The sequence below is a fragment of the Aquarana catesbeiana genome, linkage group LG01, assembly GCF_042186555.1.
Source record: "Aquarana catesbeiana isolate 2022-GZ linkage group LG01, ASM4218655v1, whole genome shotgun sequence".
NCBI lineage: Eukaryota > Metazoa > Chordata > Amphibia > Anura > Ranidae > Aquarana > Aquarana catesbeiana.
Window position 1 is genome coordinate 120895868 of NC_133324.1, and position 17609 is coordinate 120913476.

Genomic DNA, 17609 nt, shown 5'->3' on the forward strand with positions numbered 1-17609 from the left:
GTCACCACATTTAAAGTGTTTGTTGAGAGTTTTTTTTTTGTTTAAAACTGCCAGCTGCTCTATTAGAGGCTGGCATACAACACTGGGTATATCGTTTCTAAAAACGAGCAGTGTAAATAGCTATTTAGAGCGGTCTTCAGGCCGGTCACATGACTCGTGGCCGCTTTTCAGCTCCAATACACAGCCACTGCAGGAGGAGCCATGCTCTCCCTCTGATGTCAGCCGGAGAGATCACATGGCCACTTGGCTCCTCCTGCAGTAGCTGTGTCTCGGAGCTGTAAAGTGGCCGTGAGTCACATGACCGTCCCGAAAACAGCTCTAAATAGCTAATTACACTGCTCATTTTTAGAAAGGATTTACACAGTGTTGTATGCCAGCTGGCAGTGACAACTTTAGGTATTCAACTTTCAATAATAGTGGCGGGGGGGGGCGGGGCAGAGCGGAGACAGAGAGCGCCGACAGGGAGGGGGGAGAGAGGAGAGCAGAGCAGGGCAGCGTATGACGAAGGGACACGTTTTGACCACGGTGATCAGGGCTGAGCAGCCCTGGTTATCGTGGTCAGTTTAGAGAGGGCATACAGGAAATGGCAGATTTGGGGGGGGGGGGGGTTAAAGTTTACAGGGGGGCAAATTACACAGCACAAGCACTGTGTTGTTTAATCTGCTTTAAAGGACCAGGATCTGTATTTATTTTTTGGGGGGGGGGGTTAACACTGTAAGCTGCAATACATTACATTTTTGTTCTTGGTTTAGTTGTCCTTTAGGACTTTAATATACTGTCAGAGTTGCTGACCTGGAAGGATGCAGATAAGGACCATGTATGTACCATAACTATGTTCATACCATACCTGGCCGATGCCCCTGGAAGCTGGAAATCAATGAAGTATACAAAGCTACTCCAGCAATCTACACTAACTTTTGGGTCCAGTGCTGAGCGACTTGCCTGCTACATTGTGAAGACCAGAGGATTAGCTGCTTAGAATGGGCTCTGTATCTTCTGAGTAAAATACAAAGCGCTCTCTGAATGGACGAGGTGAAGCGGTGGTGTCACATTCACCAACTCCTTAAGTCATAGAATGCTTTGCATTCATTCAAAAAGTGCAAAGCATTCTCTGAATGGTGATCGTGCTGATCGGCTAGCCTCCTGTATTAATAAGGCTTTAGGCCGCCACTCAGCACAGGACCTGGAAGCAAGTGGAGGTCACTGGAATAGCGGTGTCCACTTCAGCGAAATCCAGCTTCCAGGGGCATTGCCCAGGTATGGTATAAATATAGTTATGTCCAAGCTGAATTAATGTAACAATTTAAAAATATACCATGCCTGGATTTCTTTTTTAAAGAAAACCTGTCAAGAGGAAAACACAAAGGCTTCTTCTTAAAATGTTGGTTTTCTGGCTCTCTTGCTGCCCTGCTGTCTTTGGTGCTTTCTAAACTACTGAGGTAGAACCGCAGTGCAGATGAGAAAAGTTTGAGGAAATGCAGTGGTCCTTATCCGTATACTTCCAGGGCACATACTTCCAGGAACAAAAACGTAATATATTGCAGCTTAGATGAGATTGCTTTATTGTTTTCTTTTATATTCAAGCTATAAACATTTTCAGCAAATACGAAAAATACCCGTTGGTTTTTTACAGTGCAAGCGGTGTAGTCCGCCCCACTGCTGGGACCCCACGGCATGGTTCCTAGGCTCACTCACTCTTACCGGGAGCCTGGGACCACATCCACCGGCTTCAGGAGTTCAAGGAACATCCATTCAACAATCCCCTTTGCACAGAATGAAACCAAAAGTGACAATGATTTTGTCACCTCTGGTTTCTGAGCTATCGTTTCCCTGGCTGATACAGTGAGGGAAGTATCTAACCAAGCAAATCTGTGCTTGGTTAGATGCGTTGGAAGGCAGGGAAAACACTGGGGTCTAATAGACCCCCAATTTATCCAACAAAAGTACCTGTCACCTGCCCAGTGCCATCATATGTAAGTTTGTTAACCCCTTGTGATAGCAATAAAGTTAGATACAAAAGTAAATAAATAAAATGTTTTAAAAAAATTATATGTATCAAAAAACAAAACAAAACAAAAATAACTATAACCCCCTGTTGCCTGCACATAGCAACAAATGCAAACAGGCGCACATATTGTATGTAGACTGCGATCGCACCACACATCAGGTTATCGTCACAAACCCCAGAGTGAGAGCGATCATTTTAGAGCCATAGCTTGTGATCAACTCTAAACTGATGAGTAGTAAAGGCTTTTAAACATCGCCTATGGAGACTTAAGTACCACTGTTTTTTGTGCTATCACAGGCGCACAAATCTTTTCAGACTTGGCATGTTTGGTATCTATTTACTGGATGCAACCCAATCTTTTATATTTTACCCAAAAACTGGGTATTATATTGTTTGTGTGCACTAAAAAGTCTCTTTATTAGATTATCATTTTTATTATATATTTGTGCAAATGTTATGCAACATAAAAAATGTCAACTGCTATCTTTTTATTCAACTACTATGTTTTTATTCTACAAGTCCTCTGTGCTCTAAGGGCATTTAAGTAAATGGAAATTTGATCCTCTTGCGGGACTTTAGAGGGGACACCTACTCGTGAGTAATAAGAAGTATAAGTAGTAAAAGTTTGCTGCAATGAATTTAGATATTTATTGGGGTGTAGATCTGAATAGGTCTAAAGTACATAGGGTGAATATACATAGGATACAGAATGCATAACACAAACACAAAAATATAGCAATACAGTATGCAGAGATCCACAATCATAAGGGCATTTAAGTAGGCATTAAAGAAACCGAGTGGCTGGACACAGTAGCAGTGTAACCATCTATGGGTAGAATCAAAGTGGCAGAGGAAGCAGGCATCTGACATACCCAGAGGTATAGGATGCTGAAGATTCTGCCTGTGATCATAAAAATAAAAAGCACAGGTAGTGGGTCAGGTATGTATTAAAGCTCCTCTTTTTTAAAGGTTTTCCTTTTATTTGGCTACAGGGTCACATTTTAAGTGAAGAGAGCCAGGTACTCTAGATCAGTGGTCTCCAAACTGCGGCCTGGGGGCCAGATGTGGCCCTTAGGGCATTATTCCCCCCCATTGTCAGCAACCAATGATGGGGCACTATTGCTCCCATCGATACCAATGGGGCACTATTTCTACCAATTACACCAATGATGGGGCACTATTCCTCCCATTCATACCAATGATGGAGCAGTATTCCTCCCATTAATACCAATGATGGGGCACTATTACTAGCACTGACACCAGTGATGACGCACTTTACCTCCCATTGATACCAATGTTGGGGCACTATTAATCCCATTGACACCAATGTTGGGGCACTATTACTACCACCTGATACCAATGTTGGGGCACTATTACTCCCCCTGATACCAATCATGGGGAATAGTTTACTGCCACTGACGCCAGGACATTTTCTACTCCCACCAGCCACAGTCCGGCCCTCCTAAAGTTCGAAAGACAGCAAACTGGCCATTTTTGGACTCCCTGCTCTAGATGGATACCAAGATAATTATCTGAGAAACTGAGCAGGTAGGCCAGGTCCTTGTAGGGACTTTGGAGTGTATTTTTCTAGGCTGGAGTATCTTTACCCTCCTACCTGTGTATATAAATTCAGCTGCCTTGCTCTCTGGATCTATTGATCATTTTGACATGCAGTTTTCATAGAGGCTAACCTCTGCTTCCCTATTGTTCATCAGGCACCAAGTTTGGATTGCCCAGGCATACGACAGGTTCACTTTACAGAAGCATACTTTTAACAATTATATCAAGATGTGGAGGCCCCCTCCAGTTAATGCTAATATTTTCTTTGTATTAAAAGTGACTTTTTATTCAGATAAGATTAACGTTGTATTTAATTCCATTGCCTCTGTCTCCCGTGACATGCGAAAGGTTAAAGAATTTGGCAGAAAGGTCACCTGCATTATATAACAAGCCGCCAAATGGCCTTATGTAAAGTGCATCACCTCCCACTGCGACACAGCATATATTCACTGCGCAACGCTTAAAAACTAATGTTATGCAACGTTTAAAAGGCTTTTCCATAACATTTGTATCATCAGATGAATAGTGCACTCTGAATAATCAGCACATCTTGCAAGGATGCAAAATAATGAGCTGTATTTCTGCAAGTGAGGAATTGTAAACTGTTTTTCCACAGATAAAAAGGCATTTCTCTGATGGAACACTCTGCTTATTGCTATATTCTTCTGAGAATTATCAGAGCAGCGCTAGCGAAACGACTGGAACCATGTTAATCCCCGAACTAATACACAAACAGCTCATATCCTTCCCATCACCATTGAAGATAAAAAGGTAAAATACACCTTAGTGTAAGTATCACAATGAGATTGCATTGAGATATATATTCCAATTAACAAAGGGCAAAGCCATAAAATACTTAACAAACCATCTCTTGCATGAGTAATAAGACAAATGTCCCTGATCATCCCTGGAACAACACAATGTATAGCTTCCTGAGGGCACCACTCTGATCAATTTTGTGACTCTAGCACACACACACAAAAAGGAAAATTCTACTCCAGAAGAGAAAAAGATACAAAAAAAAAAAAAAAAAAAAATTTGGGGAGGATTTACAAAAACTAGAAGAGAAAAAAATCTAAATGGTTTCTATTGGATACACTACTTTTTTTTCCCCTTAAAGTAGAACTATAGGCAAAACATTTTATTTCATTTTGGATAGAGGAAGGAACATTTATAATTCCTGTCAGATTTTTTCGCCATCTGTGTTCCACTGCGGAGATTTCACTTCCTGTCCTCAAGCCAAACAGGAAGCCAGAAGAAATTCCTGCAAAGGGTATTCCTTGTGGACCCCCAGATCACCAGAACGTGTCCCCATTGGAAGATTTGCCCCTTTTCTTTTAACTTTACTTTCACTTTCAATGATAATGGTAAACAGGGCAAACAGAGAGAGTGAATCTCCTTAACCACTTGGCTACCGTGCTCTTTTACCCCCTTCCTGGCCAGGTCAATTTTCAGCGCTGTCGCACTTTGAAGGACAATTGTGCGGTCATGCAACACTGTACCCAAACAACATTTTTATCATTTTTTTTTTCTCAAAAATAGAGCTTTCATTTGATAGTAATCACCACTCGGTTTTTTATTTTTTGCTAAATGAACAAAGAAAAAAACAAAAAAAAACAAAACACTTTTCAATAGTTTGTTAGAAAAGTTTGGAAACAGGTAATTTTTCTCCCTCACTGATGTGCGCTGATGAGGCTGCACTGATGAGCACTAATGAGGCAGAACTGGTGGGCATTGATAGGTGGCACTGATAGATGACACTGATTGGCAGCACTGGTGGGCCCTGATTATCAGTGTGCATGTCCCTTTGAGAGAAGCTGGTTATCGTCTCTCTTCTCCTTTCCTCTTGCTGTCAGCATGAGAAAAGGAGTGCCGATAACCGGCTTCTATTTACATCCGTGATCAGCTGTGATTGGACAGATCACAAGGTAAAGAGCCGCTGATTGTCCCTTTACCTCAATCTGTGATCAGTGGTGTCCCCTGGACACTGATCACAGAGCTTGCCACCTGTGCCCTCCAGTAGTACTAGCCGTCAACGCTGTAGCCATCATTCGGCTATAGCGCAGTCGGCAAGTGGTTAACAGGGGGCACAGACAGCAAAAAATTTGGTACGCATTCTAAACCCTCTCCACTATCCAAAACAAAACAAAAAAAAAGGCTTTAGTTATACTTTTAGGCTCGGTTCACACATAAACCGGCCGCGGTTCTCCATTTCAGGGACGAATCAGGGCAGAATCTTTGCCTCAATTCGGTCCATAGGGAGCCAGTCACATTCTCCTATGCGAATTAGATGCAGGGAAGTCTCTATAAAATAGACCAATACGGCCTCATGAACAGGGGTGCTTTTGCCAGTACATCATAAAAACCAGGTGTATTTGGTGCTCAGGTAGTAAGTAGAACCTGCCTCCAGCAGCCTGTCAAATAACAGGATGAAATACGCTATCTCACAAAAGTGAGTACACCCCTCACATTTTTGTAAATTTTTTTTTATATTTTTTCATGTGACAACACTGAAGGAATGACACTGCTACAATGTAAAGTAGTGAGTGTACAGCTTGTATAACAGTGTAAATTTGCTACAAATAACACACAGCCATTAATGTCTAAACTGCTGGCAACAAAAGTGAGCAAACCCCTAAGTGAAAATGTCCAAATTGGGCCCAATTAGCCATTTTCCCTCCCCGTTGTCATGTGACTCGTTAGTGTTACAAGGTCTCAGGTATTATTGGGGAGCAGGTATGTTAAATTTGGTGTTATCGCTCTCACTCTCTCATACTGGTCACTGGAAGTTCAACATGGCACCTTATGGCAAGGAACTCTCTGAGGATCTGAAAAAAAGAATTGTTGCTCTACATAAAGATGGCATAGACTAAGAACATTGCCAAGACCCTGAAACTGAGCTGCAGAATGGTGGCCAAGACCATACGGTGGTTTAATAGGACAGGTTCCACTCAGAACAGACCTCACCATGGTCGATCAAAGAAGTTGAGTGAACATTCTCAACGTCATATCCAAAGGTTGTCTTTATCTTTTGCTGCCAGCATTGCTGCAGAGGTTGAAGGGGTGAGGGGTCAGCCTGTCAGTGCTCAGACCATACGCCTCACACTGCATCAAATTGGTCTGCATGGCGGTCATCCCAGAAAGAAGCCTCTTCTAAAGATGATGCACAAGAAAGCCCGCAAACAGTTTGCTGAAGACAAGCAGACTAAGGAGATGGATTACTGAAATTATGTCCTGTGGTTTGATGAGACCAAGATAAAATGATTTGGTTCAGATGGTGTCAAGTGTGTGTGTCAGCAACCAGGTGAGCAGTATAAAGACAAGTGTGTCTTGACTACAGTCAAGCATGGTGGTGGGAGTGTCATGGTCTGGGGCTGCATGAGTGCTGCCGGCACTGGGGAGCTACAGTTCATTGAGGGAACCATGAATGCAAACATGTACTGTGACATACTGAAGCTTTTTTTTTCATTATCACCTTTTATACTTTATACTTCATTTATCAGGTTTTTGTTTTTTTCACCACCTGTCATTTAACTTTAATTTTTCATCATAGTCTCATTTCATCACCAGTTCACTTTCGCATAGATGATAGTTGTCTATATTAGTTTCGATTGTGTTAATTGAACAAGCCTGATCTCCATTAGTGCTCCATGTGGTTTATCTCTGGCTTATCATGTGACTGGGAGAATAATATATACCGCTTCGAACGTGCGCACCCTCCCGCTGAACTTTAATCTGGAAGTGACGACATCGCAGCAGGACGTTCCGGTGTTCATGGATCCCTTCCCCTGGATACTGAAGGCATTGGAATCCACCACTGCGTTTGCTACCAAGGACGGCTTCACGGTACACACGAGTCCCAGCCCTGCATCCTCTCGATAAGTGCGAATGACACCCATTATACACGCCTGTCTCTCTCATCTGTTTGCGAGTGTATTCGCTATTTTTTATATTGAATCCATTACATTTTTAAGATACTACGCTTAGAAGGCGCCGCTTTCTTTCCCTCACTTCGTTTCAGATCAACTTCTATCTGCAAGCAGGCAGCCTTCCTTCCTACTAGTTTTTACTGCTTTTATGGACATTGCCAAATGGATTTTATTTAAATCATTTATGTGCTGGTTATCAGCTGCATCCTCACCCAAAGTGCGCTCAATCCACCTCACTTTGTTTGCACTGAAGCAGAGCATGATCCCCTCCCTTTCGAGACTGGGCCGCAGGGCAGTATTCCAACACAACGACCCCAAACACACCTCCAAGATGACCACTGCCTTGCTAAAGAAGCTTAGGGTAAAGGTGATGGACTGGCCAAGCATGTCTCCAGACCTAAACCCCATTGAGCATATCTGTGGGGCATCCTCAATCGGAAGGTGGAGGAGCGCAAGGTCTTTAACATCCACTAGCTCCATGATGTCGTCATGGAGGAGTGGAAGAGGACTCCAGTGGCAACCTGTGAAGCTCTGGTGAACTCCATGCCCAAGAGGGTTAAGGCAGTGCTGAAAAAATATGGTGGTCACACAAAATATTGACACTTTGGGCCTATTTTGGACATTTTCACTTAGGGGTGTACTCACTTTTGTTGCCAGCGGCTTAGACATTAATAGCTGTGTTTTAAGTTATTTTGAGGGGACAGCAAATTAACACTGTTATACAAGCTGTACACTCACTACTTAACATTGCAGCAATGTGTAATTTCTTCAGTGTTGTCACATGAAAAGATAGAATAAAATATTTACAAAAAAGTGAGGGGTGTATTCACTTTTATGAGATACTGTATATGGCAGCTGTATGGTGTTTCAACCACTACTGTTGTACATGGCCATATGCATAAAAGGACATATGCTCCAAAAAACAAACTCTCTGAATAGAGGGCATACCACCCTGGACGTTAAGTACCACTGTGAATAGAGTACAGCAGTACATTGATTCCGACAGGCTGCATGGGCCACCTGTGCTCCCTTGGGTCACCATAAGTGTCCATGTTCGTGACACCAAATGCTTTTATAGAAATACAGGTTCTAATACTGCCAACTGTTTGACAAAATCTAATGTACTGGAGGAATATTTAGGCTGTTGGGGCTGACAGTATTTTAAAAATTTCTGGCTGATCTGCTGTCTTTTAAAATGGATGTGAACGCAAAAAATTTAAAAACTGGAAGCAGGCAGGTTCTTTATTGCAGAAGATACATGCAATTTCTCCTATGCAATTAAATACGCTTACCTGCCTGTTCGCAATTCATCCAAGAATGTAAATGGAGCTGCATATGCGCAGCGGTTTACATTTCTAGCACAGCGATAACGTGCCTGGATGAAGGACCCCCCCACACACACACACCCCAAGATGCTGAAGACTGGCACCTGGAAGAAGCCAGAAGGAAGATGCCTGCACCGGAGGGGCCTTACATACCAGGAAGTGCATTGCGGTTGTTCAGGAGGAACACAATTATTTTCAGGATATTGATTAGGTTCAATTAACATTTGTAAATGTTCCTTATAACAAAGAAAATCTTCACTTTTTGAGCACTTTAAAGTATGCTGGTCTTGGATCACTGACTCAAAGTACATATGCTAAAAATTAGTTTAAAGCATATAAAAGTCCTGTGTTGCCGGACTGTACAGAAAGCACATGTTCATAGTTAGGTCTTAACAATCAGTTTGGTATCTGCAAATTAACGCTATGGCACCCTGAAAAGGCGAGCAATAGTCACTGCACAACCCTAATAAGTAATCCCTGCCCCTAACTGCTCATCAGTACGAGCATAAATTCAACACTGCTCATGTCAAAAATGCAAGTAAAATTTTTGTGATAAATTTAGGCGATTTTTAAATATGGTTACAGTTGAAACATACTGTAGCTGTTTTACAATGTACCCATATCAGTTAAAAGGTGCATTTTTGGTCATTTAAACCCCAAGTACCATTTTGACCTTGAGGGCCCAAAGGTCGTTTTGACCCCGAGGGCTGTTTTGACCCGGAGGGCTTTGAGGGCAGTTTTGAACCCGAGGGCCCTTTATAAAGCATATAGATATGTAAATAAATGTTACTACCAACAGAAAGCCCTATTGGGCATGTCTATGAAAAAAACTGGCGACTAAATGACAATAGCTTGGTGACCAGCTCCGCAATTTGTTCTAAGCCAGTGATCGACAAAATTCTGGTCCATGGGCCAAATGTGATCCTTTGCGTTCCTTTATCTGGCCTTTGGGGCACGAATCCTTTACACTGACACCAACGATGAAGTACTCTTCCTCCCATTGACACCAACGATGAGGCATCATCCCTCCCACTGATACAAACAATGTGGTGCTATTCCTCTCATTAATAAAAATGATGGGGACTTGTTTACCCCTACTGATGCTGGGGAATTTATTACTCTCACTGGCCACAGTCTGCCCCATCTAAAATCTAAAGGACAGTAATCCGCCCTTTTGTTTAGAAAGAGTGCAGGCTGCGGTTCTAAGCTAAAGATGGACAAACAAGCAATGGAGCTTTTATAGCTGTGTCGTGTGATGAGCCAACTTAATTACAAGAGTGCACAAGACATTTCAAGAACTAATCGATCTACATTTTGGAATTCCTTGAAATAATCTATATGTATGAATAGGCAGCTCAAACCTCCAAGCCCAGATATCTTTTTTGTTCTTTATATGGCAACAGGTTAATTTTAATCCAAGAGAGGGAAATACCAGGACCCACGGCCACATCTCATTCCTTTTTCCATGGTCTGCTTCTTAGAATATTTCTACAGCAAATTTATATTTCAACAAAATGAAGTTTCTGTATTGCAGCGTCTTCTCGTTTAATTATAAACACCTAGACTTATAAAATGATAGTGCAACAAGATGCCAACCTTCATTAGGAGAAGCGCCTCCGCTCCAAAGATATTTGCATAAATCTAAAAACTTTATGAGAAGTGAAACAAACACATTTTCATTTATGTATAATTTACTGCAAATGTATGCACACTTAACAAATGACAGATCCTGTAAATGGGCATGTTTACATTTATGCAAGTCATTTTATAAGCCTGGTAGAGGATTACAAGTAAAGATCTCTTACTTCGAGAAAGTGTTACCTTTTCAAATTACACACCATTGTGTTGAGTTCCTTTAACAACTGGTTAGCTTGAAATTCAGATATGCATGTTATTATAAAAAAAAAAAAAAAAAAAAAAGTTTTTTTTTTCAATTTATGGCAAATAAAAACAGCCATAAACTAGTTCAAGGCAAGCATTCAGACATTAGCATTCACATGGTTTGGCTGTCCCCAATCTGCTGAAAATTGATCTTTAACTTGACACAATGGATGACTGTGCAACACTTTCCTCATTTCCTCAGATGTAAGGACTCTCTAAAGCCTCGTACACACGATCAGATTGTTGGCCAACAGAGCGTCAGACTTTTGTCAAAAGGGCGCCTTCGGTTAATGTTGTGTTTGGTGAGCATTGGACTTTTTTGTGACGGACTTGTGTACAGACGACAGGAAAAATCTGACAACAGACCTTTGTCCGCCGAAAATTTACTAGCCTGCCATGCAACATTTGTGGGCCAAAAGTTGGACATCAATTGTCTGAAGGAGCGTACTAACGGTTGGATTTTAGGCCAACATTCTCATCACACAATCCCCTTCCAACAATCAGATCATGTGTACGAGGCCACCAATCTTGTGTTGACAAACCATGATGGCAAAGTGACAGTTGAGAATGAAAATGTACGTCCTGCAAAAACTTTTTTTGGATAGAGCAGTAGGGAATGGTCAGAACCCTCAGAGTCAGAACCATCAGGGTTTTACTGCCATTCTAAAGCTCTGTTGGAGAGATTTCATTTCCTGCTGACACTGTTTAACCAGACAGGAATTGAGGGGAACACTTTAACAGCAATACAAACAGAAATAAAAATGCTAGTAGAGTAAAGCTGGCCATGCACAATTCGAATCTCGGCCGGTTCAGCAGGGACCAGCCGAGATTTGAACCTCTATGGGCAGGCTCACTGTACCAAAAAAAGGAAGATTAAGGTCTGGTGTGACCCCTCTGACACCTCCATCCCTAATAGTGCACAAAAAAACAAGAAAAATAGCCCTGGGACTTTAGATGAGGTGAGAGAGGTTTAGCCAATGTTCACATTGAACACTGAGACAAAATCAATTTATTCATTTCAAAATGTTATGTAACTGAGCGGTAACAACAATGATTGTGAGTTACCAGGCATAATAGCCAATGTACACAACACAGATGAACGTAAATATACAAAGATTTATTACAAATGTTATACATCAATGAGCAACAATAAAACTTGAAAGTTGCTGGGTCAGTAAGTACACATACAAAATAAGATGATAAAATGTACATACATGTGGACAGGGAAGTATGTAAACATAATGCAGACATCAATAATACCCAGCATGTACCGGCATAAAATAAGCATCAATAAAGCCCTATGCATTTCGCGAGACCCTGCTCGCTCTTCAGGGGCGGATGCATGAATGTTGTATCTGCAATGTAAGTAATAAGATCAATAAATGTATGTGGTTGGTAAATGGGGGCAGATAGAATGATTAGCAAGAGAGGCCTGATGCAGAGACCTCATACTTACCGAAGTCTGAGATGAATCGCCAAACGCTGGATATCAAGATGGCAGCAGTGTAATGCACTGTACCAAAGTCGATCCATCGATTGACTTCGGTACAACCAGCATGTCGGATTTTTCATGCGATTATTGCCAGCGTCTATAGCCGCTAATAATTATTACCATTTGTTTTCCAGGCAGAGACAGCCCCCCCCCCCCGTGCCAGTAACCCCCCCCCCCAACTCCGACTGGGAAAACACAATAGCTGCACGGGAGGGATTCGACCTTGGTTGAAAAGAAAAATCGAACCATCTATGGCCAGCTTAAGGGAAGGCAAGAAACCCTGTAAGAATTTTATATCCAACTTCCATTTGCAAATTTTCCCTGACTTTGTCTGATAAAACCGTTGTCAGCAGGACATGAAGTGGGGGTAAACCTCTCCAGATAACAGTAAAAACCTCAAATGAGTTCTTATTCTTTCCAGCTTTATCCAGCCCTAGAAAAAAAGGTTTTAACCCAACATACACTTTAAAGTTGAAAGTGGTTGCTATGATGATACACACACATTTTACGCAAAATCTTAGAAAATTAGATAATTCTGTGTCTTTGTAAAAACATGGAAACAATACAACTTCTAAATCAATTTTGCAACTGCTGGAAGAAAAATCTAAATTGAGTTATTAAAATAGCTTTTGCAGTGTTCTGGTGCACAGGTACAAAATCAAAATCACATGAAAATTGGATTACTCACCAAGCTGGCAGTTAGAGAAGGGGCAGACTGTCCAAGGGCTTGGCTCCGCATTCGCACAAGATTTGAGGTTTCAGTAGATGCTTGCCAAGTCTGTTGAGTACCAGGAGGTAATAAGTAGCGCCCTACAAAAAAAAAAAATATACGAATTTACTTAATATATTCATTCTTGACCTTTGTAGAAAGGTTAGTATTAAGGAGAAAACAGACCTATACTCTTTTTTATATTCTAATAAAATTGCCCCAGATACTCACTAAATCTTGGGTCCCGAGTCTCCCTTTACTGCTGAAGAGTAAGAGGCTACTTCTTTGGGTCTCCGTGTCATTGTCTAGTGATGCTGACAATTCCTATTAGCTGTCTAACGATGGGTTCTTCACAGGTCCTGAAGACCAAAGCATAGTTTGCTGGCATCATAAGTGGGGCAGTGACTACAGCAGTCAGCAGTAGGCCTGCCTGCAGCACTGGATCACCGTACCCTGCTAACAGAAGGGGCACCAGCAGGGGGGCGTGCTGCCTCTTCATCAGTGCCTGGCACTCTCTATCAGTACCAGGCACTGATAGAGAGGCAGCACGTCACACATCGGACCGGGACACCTCCAAGATCCACCTTCCGAGGGACACTTGGATATTCATCCATCGGTCACTTAGCCTACATTTTGGGCTCCAACGACTGCCCGCCCCATGTACCTCCGACTAACATCCAATGATGTTGCAGAAGCAGTGCACTTAAAAAATTCGTTCATCATTTTAGTCTGGTGTCCATGTAACATTCGATCGGATTTAATTGCCTTTGGTGCCTCTGTAACATGGAACCATTCCATTGGAATCAATATTTATGTAAATTTATCCAACTCTCAGCCCCTGACAAAGGTAACTGAATACTGAATACTGGAAATGCGTCGGGCATCAGGGCAGATTACCCCTTGGAGAGTACACAGGATGATTTGTATCTGTGCATGTTTTGTTCTGTTTTCCCATGTGATGTATATCATGTATTTTTGCTGTGTGTAGACGACACACATCTTTTATTCTACATTTAACCTACAGCTACAAAATGTTAACCGTTATGATGGGTTAGAAAAAATATTGGTCTTTCTGGGGAAAAAAAAAAATTCTGTTCCTGGCTCCTTCTAGTGATGTTCACACAACCAAAGCCTGGACATTTGATCTTGTGACCCCTGTTGAAAAAGAGGATCAGCACCGACATGTGATCAAATTCCCAGACTTTCGAAGAGAAGATCAGCATATTCTTCAGAATATCCATATTATCCTTACTATATTCTTTTATCAGTGGGCAACTCTGGCCCATATTCTCAAAAATACCTTTCAAAAATACCTCAAATTACCCTAATGTTTGATGTGAATGTTATGTAATATTTAGGCAGCCAACTAGTTAAATAAGGACTGAATGTATTTGTTACAAAAAATGATATCGTGAGTAATAGAAGACAGAACAAAAGAACACAGTAGTGTAGTGAATGATTCACTAAAGTGAATTTTACTGTTTATGTGGAACAGGGATGAATTTTGTTCAGTATGCATGCTGTATGCTATACACAAAGAAACAAGATAGAATATCAGAAAAAAGCCTGCCTGTATGAGCCTAAAATCAAAGCTACACTTAAATGGAAAACCAAATATAATGAAACATATTACATATAAATTGATATACAAGTCATTTAGTAATTTAGCGTTTTTAAAATTGCCAAAACCCGGCCAGTAATCCTTGTTACCTTCTTTCAGGGCATGGGAAGGAATGACTTTACGGATTCCAGGGCAGAGTCTGGGATCCACCATACAAGGGATAGATTTGTCTGGCTGGATAGACGTATAGGGCAATCCTAAAGTGGATCTGTTTGTTCCATGTGAGAGTGTTGAGTTAGTGGTTCCAGAGTGAAACTGGGAAAAGGGAACTGCCTCAAAGGTGGATACAATTGGGCCCAGAACCCTCATATAGAAGGAAACACTGAGGGATGCCGTTTGGAGCCAAGAACTCGCCAGTGGGACATTTTTTTATAGGAGGAGGAAAATTCTGGCCTGGGTATTCTAATTGGAATGAGAGTGTGAGAGCTGGAGGGAAGACTTTGAAAGTTTGACCAGCCAAAGCTTTCAAGTAACTGAATCATCCTTTGGACATTTGCCTAAAAGGTTGTGGCTTAGGAATCTAAGTAGAAGGTCATCTAAGTACCCCTTGATATGACTGCCTTGGGTCCACAGAAAAGTAAGGAACACGGCATGTGCTTTTGCGAACATTTCGGAATGTAGTGGAGAACCCAATGGTAGTGCTACAAACTGGAAGTATTGGTTTCCCACAGCAAAACATAAAAGCACTGATGTGAGGGGGAAGACGGTGATGTGTAGGTACCTACTGATAAAAGAAACTCCCCTTGCCTGAGAGAAGTAATGACCCACCTTGCTGATGCATGTCCGAACTGTACAGTATATATAACCCAGGACAGAAAAGCATTAGCCATGGGCTGTTGTGACTACATCATCCCAAGTCCAGCTGGAGAAAAAAAGTCCAATTTAAAATTATTTGTGACGTAGAATATGTAAGAGGCAAGTATAACTGTGAGTAACATAACTAAAAAAAAATAACTCCTCTGTCTATGTAGACACATTGTGTGCTGGATCGACAGGTCAAGAAAGGCTTGACAGAATTCAGAGAGCAGCTTGTAGCGCCTTACACCCAAAACTGGTATCAGAGGAAGCCTAAACATCCACCTTGTAAAAACACAACAAACGTCAACAAAACACCAGGTGGCAGCCTTGTAAATTTGAGAAAGATGCCCCATGATAAAAAGCTTATGAAGTACTAACAGATCCCGTAAAGTATGCTTAGCAGGCAAAGGAGGAGCCCAATCCTTTGGACCAGGGGTACTGAATTAAAATTCAGGTCCAGTCAGTAAAATTTTCTTCCCACCGAAGTCTGAAACTCATGTTTGTTCTAGGACTCTGATCCTTCACATCATAACTCTCCCCCTCCCCTCTTTATATCACAGCCTCCCCTTTACATTAGAATCCTCAATCCCCTCCTTCACAACACAGTACCCCTCTTCACACAAGTGTCCTCCGTCCCCCCTTTATAGTTCCATTTGCGATCACAACTCCCCCTTACAATCAAAGCCTATCCTTCCTCACATCACAGTCCCCCATGCAATCCTCACCTTTACATTACAGTCTCCCACGTAGTTACAGCCCCCTCTACAGATCAGCCTCCTTTTCAATCACAGCCCACTTCCTCACATTGCAGTCTCCCATGCAATTACAGCCCCATTAAATCACAGTCCAATTACAGTCCTCCCCCCCTTTTCCCAATTCACTGTTCTACTCTAAACACAGAAGAGCAGAGTGTGGAAGGCGAGGCAGGTCTGAATGGAGGGTGGGAGCTGCCCAATTTTTCATGTCAACAAGTGAGTGACTGATTGCTAGAACCACCTAGTGGCCCACCAACCCATCACAGGTTTGAAATTTTGGGCAGCTCCCACCCTCCTTGCAGACTTGCCTTACCCTCCTGCTCTCTGGCCTGGTTGCCCAGCAGTAGCAGACAGGCGAGAACAGATTGGAGGACTTCCACACAGGCAGCTAAGTGGTGTGACCACAGTCTCGACAGGACTGTGCCTCAAATCCAGGTGCGATCCCCAGTCAGCCATTTAGTGACACCTGCTTTAGACCACAGGCATCGAATGAGGACTTGTCTAATCCACTATGGTGCTGTGAGAAGCACGGAGCCCCCTGCAAGAACCTTCAGGAAGGACGAAGAAGGAATCCAATTGCTAAAAAGAGGTTGAAGCCAAGTAGTAGACTCTTGCAATGCATACTACATCAAGACATTGAAAAGGATTTTTCTTGAGATAATTCAGAATAGTACATAAAGGAGGGAATTAATGTCCTGGTTGAGATGGAAGGTAAAAAACCACCTTAGGGAGAAAAAGAGACAGACTTTGCCACAAATTAACTTATTAGCATTCAGGAGGGTAGGGATGACTAAATCCAATGGGCTTCTATATCTTAGGACATGGGCTTCAACAGCCATGATGTTAAAGCCAGTGGCTGAGAAGCAGGATGGTGAACTGGCTCTTGGGACAGAAGATGTGGATGATCCAGAAGGCTTACAGAGAGTTGGCAAGGAGTCTGTATTATGAACTGGTCCTCAGATATCCAGTTCAATGAGAATCCCTATCCCTTCATCTCGATCCTATGGAGCAGGCAAGGGAAAAGCTGAAAGGAATAAACCAGGTGGTACTGATCCTACAGAGTTGCCATTGCTTCCACTGCAGGGTGGGAGGGCCTACCAGTGCAACGAAGTAATAACATGTATAGCATGAAACTGCTCCAACCTTAATGGTTTTAATACATTTTTAGTCCTGATAAGAATGTGTTATATGTTCAATTAATACAGTTCTGTAATTTTTTGGTAACTATGGAGGCTGTTTCTTATCTTATATGGGCTTAAGCTTATTTGGAAATATACATGTATAACAGGTAATCATCCAAAACATTCTAGCATGGTGTTTAAATTTTTTCTGCGGCATGGAGTACTACAATGATCAATTCAAGTAGAACTTGAGGCAAAGTATTTTTTTTTTTCATTTGGAAAGGGAGGGTTATAAACACTTTCATGTTTCCTTACCGTCTGTGTTACACTGGGGATATTTCCCTTCACTTTCTGTTCGATAGCCAAAACAGGAAGTGAGAGGAAATCCCTACAAAGTGAGGGAATTCCAG

The 17609-nt window shown here is 42.0% G+C and overlaps 1 protein-coding gene across 3 annotated transcripts in view; it reads right to left on the minus strand.

The window, feature by feature from the left end:
* MAST4 (microtubule associated serine/threonine kinase family member 4) overlaps window positions 1-17609 on the minus strand; it is an 865092-nt gene that overhangs the window by 636701 nt on the left and 210782 nt on the right. For all 3 annotated transcript variants that reach the window (XM_073623363.1, XM_073623355.1, XM_073623371.1), the window contains exon 3: window positions 12884-13005. In XM_073623363.1, the coding sequence (XP_073479464.1) occupies window positions 12884-13005 (122 nt within the window). The remainder of the gene's footprint in view (window positions 1-12883; window positions 13006-17609) is intronic.